At 57.6% G+C, this 19,170-nt stretch overlaps 2 protein-coding genes and 1 long non-coding RNA gene across 13 annotated transcripts in view; 1 reads left to right on the top strand and 2 right to left on the bottom strand.

Moving 5' to 3' along the window:
- RANBP3 (RAN binding protein 3) overlaps positions 1 to 1,191 on the bottom strand; it is a 51,896-nt gene extending 50,705 nt beyond the window's left edge. For 4 of the 9 annotated variants that reach the window (XM_087425645.1, XM_087425646.1, XM_087425648.1 and 1 more), the window contains exon 1: positions 1,072 to 1,191. In XM_087425645.1, the coding sequence (XP_087281771.1) occupies positions 1,072 to 1,176 (105 nt within the window). In that variant the 5' untranslated portion in view covers positions 1,177 to 1,191. The remainder of the gene's footprint in view (positions 1 to 1,071) is intronic. The other 5 variants (XM_087425647.1, XM_087425649.1, XM_014796034.2 and 2 more) reach the window with 3 other exon arrangements.
- Positions 1,192 to 1,332: 141 nt separating this feature from the next.
- Positions 1,333 to 17,912, top strand: LOC147912189 (uncharacterized). Its single transcript, XR_015550235.1, has 3 exons — positions 1,333 to 1,469; positions 15,085 to 15,172; positions 15,692 to 17,912. It is a non-coding gene; the product is annotated as an uncharacterized LOC147912189 (long non-coding RNA).
- RFX2 (regulatory factor X2) overlaps positions 7,702 to 19,170 on the bottom strand; it is a 100,007-nt gene continuing 88,538 nt past the window's right edge. For all 3 annotated transcript variants that reach the window (XM_087425639.1, XM_087425641.1, XM_087425640.1), the window contains 5 exons: positions 18,702 to 18,851; positions 17,792 to 18,000; positions 13,660 to 13,813; positions 12,512 to 12,554; positions 7,702 to 11,940 (listed from right to left, as the gene is read on the bottom strand). In XM_087425639.1, coding sequence (XP_087281765.1) covers positions 11,828 to 11,940; positions 12,512 to 12,554; positions 13,660 to 13,813; positions 17,792 to 18,000; positions 18,702 to 18,851 — 669 coding nt within the window. In that variant the 3' untranslated portion in view covers positions 7,702 to 11,827. The remainder of the gene's footprint in view (positions 11,941 to 12,511; positions 12,555 to 13,659; positions 13,814 to 17,791; positions 18,001 to 18,701; positions 18,852 to 19,170) is intronic.

The following is a 19,170-nucleotide window of genomic DNA, read 5'->3' as shown; positions in this document are numbered from 1 at the left end:
CTCAGTTTCCTCATCAAGAGAATGGGGCTAACAGGACCCACCTCATGGAGTTTTTGCGAAGCGTGCGTGTTACCGGGGACAACGCACGTCGAGACTCTGAACAGGACCTGGGACCATCCCCAGCGCTCCACCAGAGTGGACGCTGATTATCATCAGTCGTGCATTCGCGCATTTCAGCCTGGGAACCCCAGGACACCCCCAATCGCAGGGGGCGCGCTGCGGGGGAATCGGGGCCAGGCAGGTAGACGGCCGGCCTGCAGCTGTGCACCCAGACACGGAGGGAGCTAAAAACAGGCCTCGGAAGTCCCGAAGCTACAGCGACATCGACGCCGCTGCAGACTGAATCAGGTATCAGGTCGTGGAGCGCTTCCTCCGGGGGATCCGGAACCGTAACCTTGGCAAAAACGGCCGGGGGGACGTCAGCGCCCCACGGAGGAGGGAAAGCACACGCGCTCTGCAAGCGCAACGAGAAAGGGCCCCAGAAGGCCGGGCGTCCGGCGGCCCACATCCTGCGGAGGGGAGCCGAGGCGCCACTCTGGGTCGCCGCGGAGGATCCGGGGCAACTGGCGGGAAGTGGGGGCCGAGCTCGGGGCGGGGGTGACGACGGACGCGGCGGGCCGCGGAGGACTAGGGCCCCGCGGGATCGGGTGGGCAGCCGGGCCGGGGAGGGGAGGCGGGGTCCCCGAGAGCGAGGGGGCGGGGAGCGAGCGCGGCGCGCTGGGCCCAGCACCAGGCCCCGGGGTCTATTTACATCCGAGGCCCAGGCGCCCGGGCCGCGCCTCCCGCCCCCGCGGCCCCCGGCCTGGCCCGCGGGGCGGAAGGGCCTCGGGGCCGCCCGGGCCCCCCGGCCGGACGGCGGCAGGGCCGGCGGGGCCGGGAGTGAGGGGCCGGGCCGGTGAGCCCGGCCTGGGGGGACGCGATGGGGGGCGGCTGCAGGGCGCGCGGGGCCGCTCTCCCGGAGCGGACGGGCCCCCCGCACTCCGGGGTGCTCACCCCTCGGGCCTGTGGCCCCCGGGCCTCCCGCCGCCCGTTCCCCAGCCGCCGGCTGGCCCCCGACGGCGCCTCCCCTACCTTCGTTCGCCAGGTCCGCCATTTTACTTCCTTGAGCCCTCCCACAAGGCCCCGCGCCGGCCCGGGCTCGTCTGCTTTCTGCCAGAAACTCCCGCGCCTGCGCATTTCCCGAGCCGACTCCGAGCGAGGCGGGCAGCTCGCGCCTGCGCGCTGAGCCCGGCGCGGAGTCGCGCTCCCGGTGCTGTCCCGAGCCCGGGGCGCGCTCCGAGCACGCGCCTGCGCACTAACCGCCCCCGCCTCCTTTTCCCGCCGACAGAGGGGGCGTGGGCAGGGCAGCGCGCTTGCGCAGTGCGCCTCGCGCGTTGCAAGAGCTGGGGCTTGACGCCCGTGCTTTCCGCTGGTTCCCCGGGGGTCCCCCGCGCTGGGAGAATGAGCCGTCGATCGAAGCCTTCCTCTAGGTAAATCCCTGGGTCTGCGGGGTGCTTTCCACATGCGCAGGCCCGAGGCTGATGAGGAGGCCCCGTGCGCAGGCCCGAGGCTGATGAGGAGGCCCGCGGGGGTTGCGGGGCACCCTGCCGTCTCAGGCCTCAGTTTCCCCTTTTGAGCGGCCAGCACGTCGGGCAAACGCTTTCCTGAGGCCACATGGGGGAGGTGGGGGGTTGGGGGAGAAGCAGAGGTCAGAAATTGAAGATCACTGGCCAAAGGGGGGGTTTAGTGGGGGAGGGGATCCCCAGCACCAGGGACTTGACCTCCCTGAGCCACCGGAACAGGAGCTCCAGGAGGCCAGACCCCGACGCCTGGAAACGAACAGCACCTGGAACCGAGTAGGCCTCAAGTTTCATCTGTAAAATGGGCCGATCACCCCCACAAGGCTGATGTGAGACTGTTGGGCACCCTGGACTCCTCAACTTACCTGCTCCGAATCTCTGGAAACACCCTGTGGGCTCTGCCTCGTCTCCAAAACATAGCCCAGGTCCACCCCTTCTCACCAGCTCGGCTGTCACCATCCTAGGCCAGAGCATCCTCATCTCCCTCTTGGAAGACTGGACGCGCTCCTCTCTCTCTGCTCTCCTCCTTCTCATGGAGCTCTAGGCTCTATTCCACACACAACAGCACACAGAGGAATCTTTTAAAAATACAAATTAGATCAAGGGCCCTTCTTTCCTCAATGCTTGCAAAGGACTTTCTGCTGAACTTGGAATAAATTCTGAACCTCCTATTCAGGCTTGCAAAGCCTCTGATGCTTTGCTCCCATGCTCCCCCTTGCTCATTGCAGTTCAGCCACATGGGTCTTTCTGGGTCTTTCCAGCCCCAGGATCTTTGCACTTGCTGATCCTTCTGCTTGGGACTCTCTGTCCCTGTCTTATCTAGATTTGAGCCCCAGCTCCACTCCTGCAGTATGGTCTAGACACGAGGACCTATAGCCTGTGGACCACATCTGGCTTGTGAGCTAAGAATTCCCATTTTTAGTTGGTTGGAAAAAAAAGACGACGCATAGCTCAGGACGTGAAAACTGTATGAAGTTTACATTTCAGTGTCCATCAATAAAGTTTTATTTGAAAACAGCGACACTTACTCATTTGCATATTGTTTGTGGCTGCTTTCAATCTGTGAGAACAGAGCTGAGTCCTCTTAGCAGAGACGATCTGGCCAGCAACACTTGAAATATTTTCTATTTGGGTCTTTATAGAAGTTTGCCAACCCCTAATCTAGGACATGTGTATTTACGTGATTGTCTTACATGTATCTGTATAACTGAGAGGCGTGGTAAATGTTTAACAACGTTGGTGTGGATACTTCCACCATGGCATGGGGTATAGTTAATACTCTAAAAAATTTCCTGAACCTTATTTAATAGACACCTTGATTCTGCTATCCTAGATTTTGCCACCAGGCTACAGGCACGGGCCACAGATCTCGAGTTAGAAATTCTCCAGAAATTGCCAGAATATCTGTATGGAAAAGACCCCGGGGGGTCATCAAGTCCATCTGGTCACCCACAGTGTGTCCTCTTAGGTTGTCTTATTTCTAGCTTGTTGGTTGCATTGTATTTCATTGTATATAATCGCTCCTGGGTAGGTCTTCCTGGCCTTTGCCACCTCTCTGAACACTTTGACCTTTAATGAATGTAATACTTTTCTTTACATGCCTTTTTGTTAAAGTTTACATTAAATAGATACTATGTATCACGATTTAACATAGAAAACTACTAAGGCAGGAATAGGAGATAATTGTAAAAATAAACATGAAGACAATGTTTTTAAATTCTGGGTCCGTACTGTTGGCTGCCAAGGTGCTGAGTCCCAAGCCAGCTTTTTCTTTGATGTAAAGAGAGATTAGCAAAGTATTAGAACATACGAGAGGCCTCTTATCACTCAGCTGAAACGTTTTCCTTGACATGATGAGAAAGAGTATTGAAGACGGGTTCACTATAATCCACGCGATTCGGTGTCATTCAATGCCATGTCTCCGAAAGTCGTTTCATCCGCCACATTCTTCCCACGCTTTGGGAAGCTCCCAGGAACATGTCATCACTTGCTAAATTTAATTCAGCTGTGGTTTTTCAAGGGCCACTGAGAGATGCTGAACCTATCAGCGTGACGAGCCAACTGAATTTCCACTGGTTTCACAATTCCCGTGACAGCGCCAGTGGCTGCCAACGTCGGGCCCCTTCGGCCCTCCTTTGCTCTCGTTATCTGGTCTCCTCTAACCAAGTAGCTTAGTCACTGTTTAGTTATTAAACAAATACTTGTCGATCGCTAGCTGTGGTGATTTTAAAAGATGGCCCCAAATGCTTTGACCCTCTTGCCATCAGGAGGTGAGGTCTCTGTTCCCTTCCTTTGAATGGGGGTGGACTTGTTTCTGGTCCACGCACAAAATACAGTGGAAATGACGCTCTGTGACTTAGAAGGCTAGGTCAGAAGAGGGGCGGATATGCAGCGTCTGTCGGCTGCTGGAACAGTTGCTCTGAAAGCCTTCAGCCATCATGGAACTGTTCAACCGTCCCGAGGCGGCCATGCTGTGAGGAGGCGGGAGCAGAGGGCGAAGCCTTGAGAGAGACTGGCCCAGCGTCACCCTTCCTGGTTCGCACCCATTTCACAGAAGGGATGACAGATGAATTGAATGACGCGTGCTATTCTAAGCCCCTAACTTTGGGAGATGTTTGTTACCCAACCATACACATCCACCTCACGTACGGTGCACTGGGCTCTGTTCATGTCAGTTACACAGACACACACATCTACCCACCTACTGTGCACCTGGCAGTGTTCTACATGTTGGAGCCCGAGATGAACAAGACATTCTACCCTCATGGAGTTCGTCTTCTTTCGTGGGTAACTGACAATAGATTGGTTAGCAAAATAATTCAAGATAATGAGTAGTACTACAAAGAAAATCAAACACATATTGTCACTGAGTGACAGAAAGGGGATACTTTTGAGTGGCTCCTCAGGGAAATCCCCTCTAAGGGGGCAACATTTTATTAGAAGTTCTGTGGGAGAAGCATTGTAGACAGAACGTGAGTGCAAAGGCCCTGAGGCAGGAACAGCGTCGTGAGCTGGAGGAGCCGTGGGTAGCTCAGTGGGGCCAGGGCAGAGTGAGGAGATGAGGTCAGGGAGAGGCGTGCAGAGTATTGTCGGTCACGGCGAGGAGTTTGGGGTTTTCCTAACACAAGGGTTAGAAGTGGGAGATCAGTGGTTTAGCCTACCCAGCTGATCGGCCTCTGCTCCATCCTCCTCCTCGGCTCATCAGGAGTCGCCTTTGCCAGGGCTGAGCTCTGAGAACTTGACTTCCCTTGTCCACAGCCACGTTAGAAGTGGCTTCTGTGGTTGGGCTCCAGGAAAAGGGCCTTCACAGCTGTAATTCGGTCTCGTCTTCCCATGGAGGGCCGGGAGCCGGCCTGTGAAGTGTCTGCTCTGTGCCCAGCCCCATGCTCAGGTCGAGGCCCCCGAGATTCGTCAGCTCCAGGTCCTGCCCTCGCAGAGCTCAGAGTCAGGTGGGGGCGGAGGGAAGTCCTCCTGGGTCGCCTCCTCTGCTCCGCACCGTTCCCCGCCCTCCCTCGGTCCCCGGGTTCAAGTTCCCGACAGCAGGGTGTCCAGAGTGGCCGATGCTGCTGAGATGGGACCCCTGACCCGAGCTGGGACATCGGCTGCCCTGACTCCCATATTCTGCAGCCGCTACGTGTGGTGTGGAACTGGGAGGAAATCCTTATTCTATTTTCTTAGTGATTTTTAAAAATTTTAACTTTTCAATTTAAAATCAATTCCGACTTACAAAGAAGTTGCAAAAATCGTACAAAGAATTCCATAAAGCCTTCACCCAGCTTCCTCAGATATTAACATGTTATGTAACCACAGTACCATGATCGAAACCAGGAAATTCCCCCTGATGCCAGCCCACTCGCTAATATACAAACCTTATTCAAATGTCATCTGTTCATTGCTAATGTTCTTTTCCTCTTCTAGGATACAGTCCAGGATCCCACGTTGCTCTTAGCTGTCCCTTCTCCTCAGTCTCCTCAGTCTGGATCAGTTTCCAGGCTGACTTTTTCTGAACCCTGACACTGGAAGCGAGTACTGCCCTGCTATTTTGCAGAACGCCCCTGAATTTGGGGTCTGTTTGACGCTTCCTCGTCATTAAATTGAGGTTGTGTATTTGGGGCAGGAATGAGGTGGGAGCGACCTTGTGTCCGCTCCAGGCGCCCGGTCAGGAGGCCCGTGATGTCCATTTCACCCGGACGGTGACTGGGGTCACTTGGTTGACGTGGTGTGGGCCAGATTACTACTTTTCCTTGTGTAATTATTGAATATCTCGTGGGGAGATAAATAAGTAGGGGATCTTTGAGGACGAGAAGGAGAGGCAGAGGGGGAGAAGAGGGAGGCAGCTCATTCGCTCTGTCCCTTGTGTCTGTCCAGGCATTGTTGCAATTCAGTCAACGCGACAGCCTCGGGTCTGGGCATGATCGAGCTCGCAGTGTCCCCAGGGGAGCAGGAAGAGGCTGTGTCCCACGGTGACCACTGGGGGGCGGCAGAGGACTGAGGAATTCAAAACTGGGCTCCAGCAAGGAAAGCGGGTCGGTTCCTTCCAAGGAGCTGCAGGTGCGCGTCTCGAAGGCTCGGCGTGGGCTGAGGTCCGGCGGCTCCGGGGACCGGGGCGGGTGGGCGCCGGCCCCCCAGCCCAGGGGGAGCAGGTCGTGGACGCGCCGCATGCTCTGAGGATGGTGTTGCAGCGCCTCTAACCCGGGGGCTCTGCATCCGGGGTGGGCCTCAGTGGGGGGGTCTGAGAACCCCCGACCCTGCCTGCAAGCTTCCCGGGGACCGAGGGCGTCTCGATGTGGAGGCTGGTTGCAAACCCCAAAACCCAGCTCCGGCCGATGGGAGCGGAGGGGGAATGTGCTGGAGAGTCACGAGGATGCTCGTAAGGTGAAGAGAAAGGGAAGGGCCTGGGCGGCTGCAGGGGGACCCGGGAGGGGACCGTCCGGCGGGGTCGGCGCGGGGGCTCCCCGAGGACCCCGCGCTTCTCTTGCCGGCGGTCCCACGTGCAGCTCGCCCCCCGGATTCCGGGAGCCGGGGTCCAGCGTGGCGGGCGGCGATCATGTCCCCGCTCCGGCCAGCTCGCGCCTCCATCCGTGGTGCGTGAGGGCTGATGGGGGGTCTCTGTCCATCTTGAGGTCATGCGCCTCCCACTCATGGGCCGTCACCCCTGGAGTGAAGCCCCGAGTCCTCGCCAGGATGTGGGGAGCCCCCCGTGTCTCCCCCACTTCTCCCTCCAGCCCCACCTCCCGCCCGGGGGCCTCCTCGCTGCTGCCCACACACGCCAGGCCCTTCCCTCCATCCCCCCTGGAGCAGCCCCCTCAGGATGTGAGGGCGCCCACGTAGAGATGGTCTTTACAACCACGGGGGAAAGGTGGTTCCTAGAAGGGGAATCAGGGCGTTATTCGGAAAGAAAGTGGAATGAATGCTGGATAGCGAAACCCCACAGACATCCACCCCAGAACATTCTAGAAGGGACCCCTGACCTCAGAATGGCTTGAGAACTGCTCTCTAGTATTGTGGCTTTCGAGCCACACATTTTACCTTGCAGCCTGATGCCATGTGTGTGTGTATGCACACATACCAGATGTACTAAAGTAAGGATTTTACAAAGCCACGTTTATCTTTATTACGTGAACACTCCTGATGTTTTCTCCTTCTATCCTGGTCCATTGAAAAGAAAACCAGGGGCCGTCCCTGTGGTATAGTGGTTAAGTTGGGTGTGCTCCGCTTCGGTGGCCCAGGTTCGCTGGTTCAGATCCCAGGCGCGGACCTACACCACTTGTCGACAGCCATGCTGTGGCGGCGTCCCACATACAAAATAGAGGAAGATGGCCACAGATGTTAGCTCAGGGCCAATCTTCCTCAGCAAAAAAACAAAACAAAACAAAACAAAAACAAAGACAACGAAACTGGTCATAACCCACCAACTTGGTCTCATCACCCACTCGGCCTGCTCGACCACTCTCCCCCCCACTTGTGTGATCTTAACGAAGACCTAACTGACCCCCTTGCTTCCGGGTTCTTCAGGTGATCCCACCCACCCAAGATAAGTCTGACGCTCAGCTTTGATTGTATCAAAAATTCTGCCGGTGACCTCCTGAATGAACTTTTTTTTTTTTTTTTTTTTTAATTTTTTGATTTATTTATTTCCCCCCCAAAGCCCCAGTAGATAGTTGTATGTCACAGCTGCACATCCTTCTAGTTGCTGTATGTGGGACGCAGCCTCAGCGTGGCCGGACAAGCGGTGCGTCGGTGCGCGCCCGGGATCTGAACCCAGGCCGCCGGTAGTGGAGTGCGCGCACTTAACCGCTAAGCCACGGGGCCGGCCCTCCTGAATGAACTTGATCTTCTTTACTTTGGCTGTTCCTGGTCATTCCTCCACGTCTCCTCTCCTCCTTTCCCCTACCTTCGCCCAGGAGCCTCCTCACTTGCTCACCCACTGCTGAGCCCCCACGGTGCTGGATCTGGGAAATACAATGTCGAGCGAGGCAGACGAGAGGTGCTCGCCCACAAAGCCGATGGCAAGCGATTACCATGAAGTATGGTACAGGGAGGATGCGGTAGAAGGGATCCTAATTCAGGTGGGGAACTTCCAGGAAGGCTTCCTGGAGGAGGTGTCGATTAAGATGTGTGCTAAAGAGGAAGGGATATGTGTGTATGAAGCCCTGGGGGTTAGTTGGGAAGAACAGTGAAGCGGAAAGAGCCTAAAATGAGACAGTGGGGTGAGTTCCAGGAGCAAGAAATGGGAGCATCAAGTGGGTACGGGTTTGTGCATTTTGAGGAGGTAGGAGGAGTGGCTGGCCCTGGGTTCCTGGCTTGGGCAGTTGGATGGACGGTGGGACTGACGCTGTAATGGAGACACGGGGAGGAGGTCTGAACGGCCAGATGCTGAGCTCCAGACTTGCTCTGCAGAGGGCGAGGCCTCTGCGAACCTCTGAGCAGCAGTGGGTGGGCAGCCGTGGGGCAGGTGGAGGGGCATTTCCGTCGTGGGAATGGACGAGGTCACGGAGGGTGTGGAAGGGGCAGGACCCTGGCGCAGAGGGGCAGCAGCCTCAGAGGTGGCAGAAAAACCGGGGGAGTGACACTCCCAGCCGGGGAGAATCTCTCCCTTCTCGGCACTCCTGCAGGGGTGTATGTGTGTGTGTGTGTACCTCACATCTTGGAGGCAGGAACATCTAGGGGTCCCTCTGTATCCCCTGCAACTGTGGCTTACTGAACTCTGACTGGGGGCCATTAGAGCTGTCATGATCACCCAGGATCCTTCTGTGTCATTGCTTTGCCATCCCTATTATATGACATCTACCTCGAGGCCCAAGATGGCTGCTGGCACTCCAGCCTTCATGCCTGCATTCCAGCCAGCAGCTTCAATTTTTCCATGTGTACAATGGGGGTAACACTTGGAAGATTGTCAAGAAGAGGAGGAGATTGGACAGAAAGGTCTAGGGTGGAGCCACTATAATTAGTGAGAACCTCCCAGAGGCTCTTGGTAGGATTGGGTTACCCTTGTTGTACAGCGCCTGTGCCCCAGGGCACTACCCAGTGGGCCCTTCGAGGGACTTGACGGCCTCTGGGCCTTCAGCGGGCTCCCCTCCTCATCTCCTCTCTGGCTCCTGGGGCAGTAATCATGTGGGCATCACCCGTGCTCACGGGCCCCACCAGCCACTCAGGCCCCAAGGGCAGGGCGCGGAGACTCTGTCGCCCTGGCACCCGGCCTGGCTCTCCGAGGGGGAGGGCTTCGGGGTCTCAGGCTGGAGGGGCCTGAAATCATGACCCACGAGACGCGGGGGCCAGTCTGGGTCCCGCTGGGATGTCAGAGCCTGGCTGGGAGTCGGCACAGAGTCAGGGCCCGGCCACCCGGCTGAAGGGGAGGCTGTGTGGTCAGGTCCCGGGAGCTCCCCGGGATCAGCCCCAAAATGTGTGGGGCCCAGTGAAAAATGAAAGCTCGGGCCCTCGGTTGAAAAATTAAGAATTTCAAGATTTCAAGAGCAAAGCACCAGGCCAGACGCAGGCCCCAGAGTTCCAGCCCAGGGAAGTGACGGACGGTTCCTGTGTCGCCTGGGGCCCAGGGCCTCCTCCTGGGACAGAGGGGCTGGGGCTGAGGCCGAGGCCAAGGCCGAGCACCTCTGGGGGCACGGGGGGCACTGGGTGGGCATTGAGAGGCAGCTTTTAGGGATGGCTGACCGGGAGCTGCGTCCACGTTTCCAGAACATTCTCCCGCCTGTGGGCCCTTCCCAGTTGCTGAGCCTGTCGCTCTCCTGCAGGGTTTCTTCAGTGCCCCACAATCGCCTGTGTGGGTCCCCAGAGAGGGGATGGTCACAACGGTACGGATTCTCAGCCCCCACCCCAAACCCACGAGCCAGGCTCTCTGCGGGTGGGCCCAGGAATTGGCGATTTTGGACCAAGTTCATGCGCTGATTCTTAGCGGATTCTGTACTTTGGCCCCCACCGCTCTACTGAATAAACCCTGAGAACCACCGGTGGGCTCCATCAGCGGCTGGAGCGTGGATTTATTCTCCCGTATGTGAAGGGGTTTCTCACCATCTTGAGCCCCGGGCTGGCCTTGCTAATGCTCCTTCTGGAACATTCCACAGAGAGTGGAGGGGGGAAGAGCTGGAGGCCATGCCTGGGCTTCCCCTCTGGGCCAGGCTGGCTGCCCCGGGGCAGGGGGAGGCTGGGAGGGAGGGCGCATCCCCCAGGCCACTGTGGGGGGCAGGGGCTGGAGTGTGGATGGGGACCCCAAAATGGGTACATTCAACGTGTTTATTGCAACGACAAACGAGAAGGGGCTTGGAAGGCTGGTGTCTTGACTGTCATTGGTGTTCCTCCTTGTGGAATCCTCCAAGGACGGGGCGTAAGGCAGAAACCCACACGTGGAAGCAAAGGCAGACCGTTACAATCCAAGAATTGTCCCCCAGGAGGAGACAAGTCTTTTAAAGACATTCTTTCTGTGCGGTTCCATCTGAGTCTTCAACTAGGGTGCCCCTCGTGGACTTTTGGTTTCTGAATCAGGCACACGTCTTTCTGGTCCTTCCCCCCGGCCCCTGCCCGCAGACCTGGTGTGGGAAGGGAGCTTTATCAAGGCCACGTGAGTTTGCATTAGTACCTTCGGCGTGAACGAGAAAAAAATATTGGGGACCGAATATACTGCAATATACACATTCATAACAAACCTTCTAAGAACAGCACAAAACTATGGCGATGAACATATTTCCAAAAAGAGAAACTATTGCATTTCAGAAGGCGGTGCTTCCTAGACCAGAGGTCTGTCCTTCCTCTTGTGGTTGGTCCGAGGACAGAACCCCCGCACGGAGCTGGTGCATCGTGTCAGGACGGACACGGGTCTGGAGTGTTTCAAATGCAGGCTGCGCGAGGCCTCGCAATTCATTTGTCCCCGGAGGAGAGCTTTAACCTCGAGCAGTCCCAGATGGGACTTGCACAGGGCCCCAGGATTGCGAACGCAAAGGCAGATATTCTGGAAGATTCTGTGAGCAGGATGCAGGCATGGCTGTTTGTGCACAGACTGGGCAGAGGAAGGCGCTGCTGGAACACTGACCGCCTGGCCCCCTCGGAACAAACTTATTCCAGACCCAGCGGGGTTTGGCTGGACGTTGGCTGTGAACTTGGACAGAATCCCGATGCTTCCCGTTGCTGATAAATCTGGTTTTGATTTTTAAAGACACCCCCGTGTCTTGGCATGAGCGGGCTCGTTTCTGTGACTTGTTCTCTGAGCCGATCGGCAGCTGCTCCTGGAAACCTTTGGCGTCTAGAGACGGGCCTCCCGAGGGGCTGGGCAGGGCAGGAGGCCATGCGTGGTCTGTCCACGAGGGACCTCGGGCACAGCGCTGACACAGTCCCTTCCCAGCACAGGGCACCAGGCTGGGGCCCCGTGGCCGCCAGCCGGCCTGGCACTGCCCCACAGCCGCAGGATGTCCCTCCTTCCTGGGATCTGCTGAGTTTTTTTCAACATCACAGTGGAGACTGGAACCAGCCGAATGGACGAGAAGCCCAGGCGGAGGCAGCGACTGGCCCAGCCCTCACGGCGGGATGCGTGGACTCGACCCGGCCTCCAGTGGAGGGGAGAACCAGAACGTTCAGAGGAAGGAAAGACAGCTGGGTGGCGCCCGGGGTGGGGCCCTCGGCCTGGTTAACAACCGTGTTCCTTCTCGAGGAAGAGCGTGTCCTTGGAGGAGTGCGCGCGTCCGAGGGAAGGTCACTTGGTTGGAGAGGCACTACAGCGGCGGAGCTCGAGGCGGTGTCCAGAGCCCGGGAGGCGCCAGGCGCTAGACACCCGGCAGGGAGTGGTTGGGGTCGCTGCGCTCCCGCTTGACCAGTGGCTCCCCGAGGCTGCGGGTGTCTGCGTCGGCCTCGCTGCCCCGGTCTTCGCTGATGTCATCTGTGGGGTCAGCGGTGGGGATGAGGGGGTGGGGAGGCACAGGAGGGCGAGAGAGAAGCACGTCTTCAGGGAGGCGCGCAGGCAGGGACAGGCCTCTGGTCTGGGCTCCCTGGTCCTCCCCGCCTGCCCTGCGGCGCCCAGGGGCCTTCCTACCCGTGACCTCCCGGACCAGCGCCCATCTGCCGGGCTCAGGTTCCCGGCAGGGTCCCCCTCGGTGGTTGGTCCTCCCGCCTGCACCGCCTGCTCCGCTCCCCCTCGGACGTGGGTGCAGGAGGCCCTGGCTGTGGCCCTGCTCCTTGGGGCCTGGTGTGGAGGTGCCTGAGGGGCAGGAGGAACCGTCATCCTGAGGCGCCACACTCGAGGAGGAGGTAGCAGGCCCGCCGCCCTGAGCCCCGCTGGGGCCCGTTCTGCAGAGGCATCGCTGGGAGGCCCGCTCCCCCCAGCGTCACCGCCCGTCTGGATGCCACCTCCTGGAGCCCCAACCTGCCCCAGGGCCGCCCCGATTTCCGCCAGGCCAAGGGGGGCGAAGAGCCCCTGGGAGGGCCCCCTGGAAAAGCACGGCCGCACCCACCTTTGTCGAGCAGCGTCAGCGACAGGGAGGCGAGGTCGTTGAACTGAAAGAGAGAAGCCCAGAGTCAGGCTCCGCGGAGCGCGTCTGGGGATGGGGGCAACGTCCTCCATCCACACGAGGACAGGCTTCCGCTTGTAAGTGACAGGGGTTCCGGTACTTTCTGGGCCGCGCCTGGGAGCCGCTGGAGGGTGCAGGGCGCTGACTGCTCAGGCCAGCGAGGGGACAGGGCTGTGGCCTCTGAATTGTGACAGTGGAGGCACGGCTGCCATTTTTTTTTTTTAAATCACAGGCTTATTATGTACTAAACGCTCTACAGGCGTCACCTCATTTCTTCCTTAAAACAACCCCACATGACCCACAATTCTGCTCCTGGGATCCACCCAAAAGAACAGAGAACAGGCGTGCAAACGGAAACCTGTGCACAAACGTTCACAGCAGCACTATTCACAGTGGCCAACAAGTGGAAATAGCCCAAATGCCCATCAACAGGTGAACAGATCCACACAATGTGGCCCATCCACACACTGGAATATTATGCAGCTGTGAAGAGGAGGGAAGCCCTGACACAGCCACACCGTGGATGGACCTTGAACACATGACGCTCAGTGAGAGAACCAGACACAGAGGGCCACACGGGGTGTGATTCCATTGATGTGAAATGTCCAGAGCAGGCAAATCCACAGACAGAAAGTGGGTTCGTGGTTGTCAGGGGCTGGGGAGGGGGTGAGGAGTGACTGCTCATGGGGCTGGGGCTTCTTTTTGGGGTGATGGAATGTTCTGGAACCAGATAGAGGTGGTGGTTGCACAACTCTGTGAATGCACTAAATGCCACTGAATTGTTCACTTAAAGATGGTGAAAATGGCAAATTTTATGTTATGTGTGTTTTACCGCAATAAAAACCCCCACAGAGTAGGGTGTTTGAGGCCTTGTATTGAGGCGGGAAATCCTGCCCAGGATCACAGTGAGCAGGTGACCGGGGAGTCAGGATCTGACCCAGGTCTGTCTGGTCCAGCCTCAAGCTCCTTCCCTCCCCCTGGCCTCCTGCGATGCCCCCCCTTTGGGCCCCCGTGTCACACAGCATGCCGCGCTCCCGTCCAGAGGCCGGCCCCGCCCACGCCCTCCCGGGGCCCTGGCGCGGGGCCCTCACCTCTCCCATCACGGCGATGGGCGTCTCCCCGGTGGCCTCGGCGACGCGGTGCTCCACCAGGTAGAACATGTACTCGTCGTAGAGCAGCCGGATGAGGTGGAAGGAGCCAAAGCTCGCGGCGCTGCGCAGGGTGAGGTCGCGGATCACCATGGAGCTGGGGATGGCACAGAGAGGCTGGGAAGCTTCCCGGAGCACACAGCCCGGGGCAGGCAGGCTTGTCTCAGCTCCGAGCTTGTCTGGGGCCCCCTGAGACCTACCCACGAGGGGCCCGCCGCCCAGACCACCCCGTGTCCACGGACTGGGATGGGACAGGTGACAGGCGGCAGGTGGGAGCAGGGGGCTCTGAGTGTGAGGGTCTCTGACACAAGCCTCAGAGCCCAGCCTCTGGTAAGGGGTCTTCTCAGCATCTTTATAGACCCCCCCACGGCAGGCGGCCTTTCCTGGCCCCCGGTGGCCTTCCCTCCTCCTGCCGCCCCTCAGTCCGTGCCTCAGGCTCCTAAACACCAGACAGAATTTCAGGGCGAATCCTCCTCCATTTCCCCATGCAGACCAGACCCCGCCCCCCGCCTGCTGTGGTTTAGTGCCGGCGTGGTGTCCCCCGCCGGCTCTCTCTCCCCCCACCTTCCCCCCCCAGAAAGCTGTGCTTGGTTTCCCCATTGCGCCAGCTTCTTCCTCCCGAATGCTAACGCCAGCCACAGGAGAACTGGAAAGAACAGTCGCAGGCAGGACGCTGCTTATGTCTGGAACTGTGAAAACCCTGTCTGTGCGGCTGCTGCGCTGGTGGGGGACCGGGGCCCACCTGTTTCCCACCACGCTCCCCCTCGGCCCACCCAGCTCGGTCCCGGCGCCCCTTTCCCTGAAGGGCGCCCCCCATGGGGCGCTGGTACCCTGCACCCCCCACCCGCACAGCCTGGGTATCTGGTGGGATGCTTTGGCTCAAAGTGGCTTTTCCAGAACATCTCCATGGTCGCCTCGGGATTTTTGGGTTCTCCAAAGGGGCTCATAGCTTCCTGCGGGCAGGGACTCAGCGGACACCCCCTGCCCACCTGTTTGCCGTTTTCTGGTGATGCTACAGAAACAAGTCCCTTAAACCTCATTTGTATTCTTTATCAAAGCAACGCACGGACATAAAAGTGCAGTCACGTAGTGCTTCAGTCTTATTTCCTGGTGCCTCAGATCATGACATTCCCTGACAACTTCCCACTATGGGGACGGGGATCGGAGCCCCACAAACTGTCTGTGCACCCACAGACTCAGAGGTACATCCTCTCTTTCTCCCCCACCACCCCAACGTTGCTTTATCGTAATTTTTGGCGAAATCGGCATTTCCCTTATGTGGCGACGGGGTGTCAAGTGCACAGCTGAGCCACACAGTACATTAGGCTCACATATCTTTCCTTGTTCATTTATTCAACCAACATTTAGGCGCTGGGGACACAGCAGGGGACAAAAGCAACATCCTGGCTCTCAGGGAGCACACTTGATTGAGGAGGACACAGAGAGAAACAGACAGGTAAACAGGGGACGAGGTGACGGGACAGAGGATGAGAAGGGAGGGCTATTATTTAGGGAGGTCTGGGAAGTCTTCTCTGATGATGATGGAGCCACGTGGCTATCTCAGGGCATGATCTTGGCAATCTTGGCAGAGGAGGGCAGTGCAAAGGCCCTGAGGCAACGAGACCAGAGTGTTCCTCGAGGAGGGAGCTGGGAATGGAATTCCTGGGCAGCTGGCTGAGGGATCAGCAAGCTCTTTTTGATAAGAACCAGGTAGTAAATATGTTCAGCTTTGCGGCCAGACGGTCACACCTCCCGGTTGGTGACTGCTCATCTCTGCTAAGGATCGTAGACGAATGGGCGTGGCTTCAATAAAACTTAATTTGTACCATTGGGTGGAAGGTGATCTGGCCCACCAGCCATAGATCACTGATGGGCTGGATCACGCACAGCCTGTAAGCCTTAGAACGGCTTATCATTTTCCTGGTTAACTGCCTCCTTATTAAAAAATCCTCAATTTTCCACGTGTTTGTCACAGATTGAGACCAGAACTCTCCCACACAACCGCAGGCTCCTCAGCAAGCACAGGTGTGTTTTGAGAACTGCAGCTTGGAAAGTTTTCCTTCAGAATTCTGAAGACACTGCCTCCCTGCCTTCTAGATTCTGCGTTGTCGTTCGGAAGTCTGACACCGTTCTGGTCCCTAGCCTTCCAGTGTCACCTGCCATTTTCTCTCTGGAAGCCCTTACGATGGTCTCTCGACCTTGGCTCTCTGAAATCTCACGGGAGACCTCTTGCAGCCGGGGTGGGGGGGGAGTCTCATTCACTGTGCTGGGAACCTGGCAGCTTTCCCATTTGGACACCTACGCCCTGAGTTCCGACATCGTTTCTTGATTACGTTTTATTATTTTCTTTCCCTCCATTTTCTCTCTCTTAAAATTCGTATCAGCTGGATATCGAAACTTCTGGATTGAATCCTTTAATTTATTTTTCTGTCTCTCATGTTTTTCTTTCATGATTTCTCTCTCTCACATTTTTCTTTCTTTCTCCATGTTCTTCTCTTTCGTATTTACTTTCTGTGATGGTTAGTTTTTTTTTTTTGTTTTTTTTGTTTTTTGTTTTTTTTTTAAAGATTTTATTTATTCATTTTTTTCCCCCCAAAGCCCCAGTAGATAGTTGTATGTCATAGGTTCACATCCTTCTAGTTGCTGTACGTGGGACTCGGCCTCGGGTTGGACAGAGAAGTGGTGCTTTGGGGCTTGCCCGGGATCCGAACCCGGTCCGCCAGCATCAGAGCGCGCGCACTTAACCGCTAAGCCACGGAGCCGGCCCTGTGATGGTTAGTTTTATGTGTCAACTTGGCGAGGCTATCGGACCAGTCGTTCAAGCAAAGACTGGGCTAGGGGTTGCTGTGAAGGTGTTTTGTGCGTGTGGTTTGCATCTACCAGCCCCTGACTTTAAGTAAAGATGACCCTCGATACCGTGGGTGGGCCTCGTCTAATCAGTTGAAAGGCCTTCAGAGCAAAACGGAGGTTTCCCCGAGGAAGAAGAAATTCCACCTGCGGATCGCAGATCAGCTCCTGCCTGCGAGTCTCTGGCTGCCAGGCTGCCCTACAGATTTCAGACTTGCCAGCCCCTACGATCGCATGAGCCAGTTCCTTGAAAGAAATCTCTTTCTATATGTTAATATATAATTATGATTGTTGTTGTTAGGGCCGTCAAGTGGATTCTGACTCCCAGGACCCTGTGGACAGCAGAGTGGAGCCCTGCCCGGTCTTTTTGCACCATCTGTCCCCTTCCGGTGCTCTATCAGACGATGCTCTGCTGCTATTCAGAGGGTTTTCGTGGCCAGTTTTTTCAGAAGTGGTGCCCAGATCCTTCTTCCTAGTCTGGAAGCTCTGCTGAACCCTGTCCACGGGGGGTGACCCTGCTGGCATTTGAAGTCCCAGTGGCACAACTTTCAGCATCCCAGCAACACGGCAGCCGCCACAGTGTGACAACCACAGATGGGTGCCCGCATCTGGGCGGTGGTGAGAGCCCCGAATCTCAACCACTAGACCCCCAGGGCTGGCTCTAATTATGAGTGATTATAGTATATTTACATACAGAACTTTTGGATATATAAACCTGCATACACCTGACCCTTGCCTGGTCCCACTCTGTGGGGACAGACAGACCCCCGGGAGCCTGTCTGGCCCCTGCTCGCACATGGCCGTGTGTGAATTGAGGCCCGACCATTGCTTCCAGTCTGGCTCATTGTCCTAACTGACCAGCTCACTCCATTTCCCAAACTCGTGTTCTCATCTCCCATCTGCCATCATCTGCGCTCCTGTTCTTTATCCTTGGGGCTTTATGCCTTCTAGAAACTTCCTTTACCGTCACTTTGTGGGTTTTGCGAGGGAGCAGAAATGCATTTCCCCAGAAGGCCCCGCCACGACCATTTCTGCCTCTGGAAACCCCCACTTCGTTTTAGGCCACAGGGGGCCCCCTGGGAGCCCGCCTGCCAGGATGAGGCCCACAGGTTGCGCCCCCGTTTGTGGGTCCAGCCACTGCCGCAGGCCCGCTGAGCAGGCTGGACGACCTCTGGAGCCCCCAGCCCCGGCCCCCCAGGAGTCCTCTGGAAGCCCAGCGGGGCCTTACCTGTAAAAGGACCACTTCAGCAGGAACTGCCGGGCGGCCTTGGGGAAGCGGGGACTGCCCGCGTGCTCCTTGAGGACCTGGGTGACCACGTTGTCGAGCCAGCTGGCCCACTGGTCCAGCGAGCTCTGCTGCTGCAGGGTCAGCTTGAAGTCCTGCTCCAGCCGCTGCACCACGCTCTCCTCGCACTGGCACACCCACGACGCTTGCTCCTGCGGGCGTGGGTGGCCGGTCAGCACCGAGGACAGCGACAGCCCCGCCCGGCGCCTGCGTGGGAGCCCTGGCGACCTTGCCCACCGCCATCGCCAGCGCCAGACACGTTGGGCACACACACCTTCCTGCCCGGCCTTTCCAGCTGCAGCTGAGCATGGTTACAACCCACTGGCTGCTAAGGACCGAACTCCAGGCCTCCTGCGTCCAGAAGCCCGATTACCCCAGGTCTTTGTGTCGCTTAAGTTGTAAATGGTCACTCTTGTTTATTGAGTGGATAAACTCAGGGCCTGAACTAGAGGTAAATACAGAAGCAGGATCCGTTTGCCTTTGGCCTGCATTTTCCTAAGCCCATGAAGATGGCAACAGGAAGGTAAATTGTTAAAGAAAATGAACCAAGGTATCGCCCCAGAATCCGGATGCCAGGGGGACCTGAGGGATCATGGAGAGGAGGCCTGGGGTCCCTGGGTGGGCCGCAGGGGCCTTCGCCCCTGAACCTGTTTCAAGTCATGCAACAGAAACATGCGCCCCGGCTGGGTGAGGTGTGGGTTTTGCTGTGGGCTGAATTTTGTGGGTTTGTGCCTTTTTCTAGAGGGTGGAAGGCGAGGCTAGTGGGGTGGGGGTCACGCGCACGCCGTCCCTGCTCTGCAGCCCGGGGCCCTGAGCCCGTCCCAGGCCATGGGACCGCGTCGGGGAAAGCCACCTGCACGTTGGCGAAATCCACGCGGTTGAGGTCGCTGAGCATCTGGTTGATCTGGGACGTGTTCTGGAGCACGGCCCGGGCCGCCTGCGCCAGGTGGTTGAGGGATGTGTACCTCCGCAGAGTCTGGGCGAAGGCGCTGACCACGCCGACCTGGACGGAGGACGCACGCCAGGTGAGCTGCCTGCACGCACGCACACGGGAGGCCTGTTCCCCCTTCTCCTTGGAGGGTGCATGCACTCAGGGACGGGGTGGGGAAGGGAGCAGGGAAGAGTGACTCTGGCCAGGAAGAGGGACCCCCTCCCCTCTCTGACAGTCTCAAGGACCCGGAGACTGAGCATCGGTGAAGGACACAGAGTCACCAACGCATCATGCACCATCTACAGCAGACGCCGCAGCGTCGGTGGGTTAGAATTCGGGACAGCGTGTTTATGCCCCACTTCTAGAACTGCTTTAGCTCTCTGCAGCACCA

Source organism: Ceratotherium simum, chromosome 39, assembly GCF_057802395.1.
Source record: "Ceratotherium simum simum isolate JZ-2026a chromosome 39, ASM5780239v1, whole genome shotgun sequence".
Taxonomy (NCBI): domain Eukaryota; kingdom Metazoa; phylum Chordata; class Mammalia; order Perissodactyla; family Rhinocerotidae; genus Ceratotherium; species Ceratotherium simum.
The sequence above is the reverse complement of the archived record's forward strand: the minus strand, read 5'-3'. Positions and strand labels throughout refer to the sequence as shown.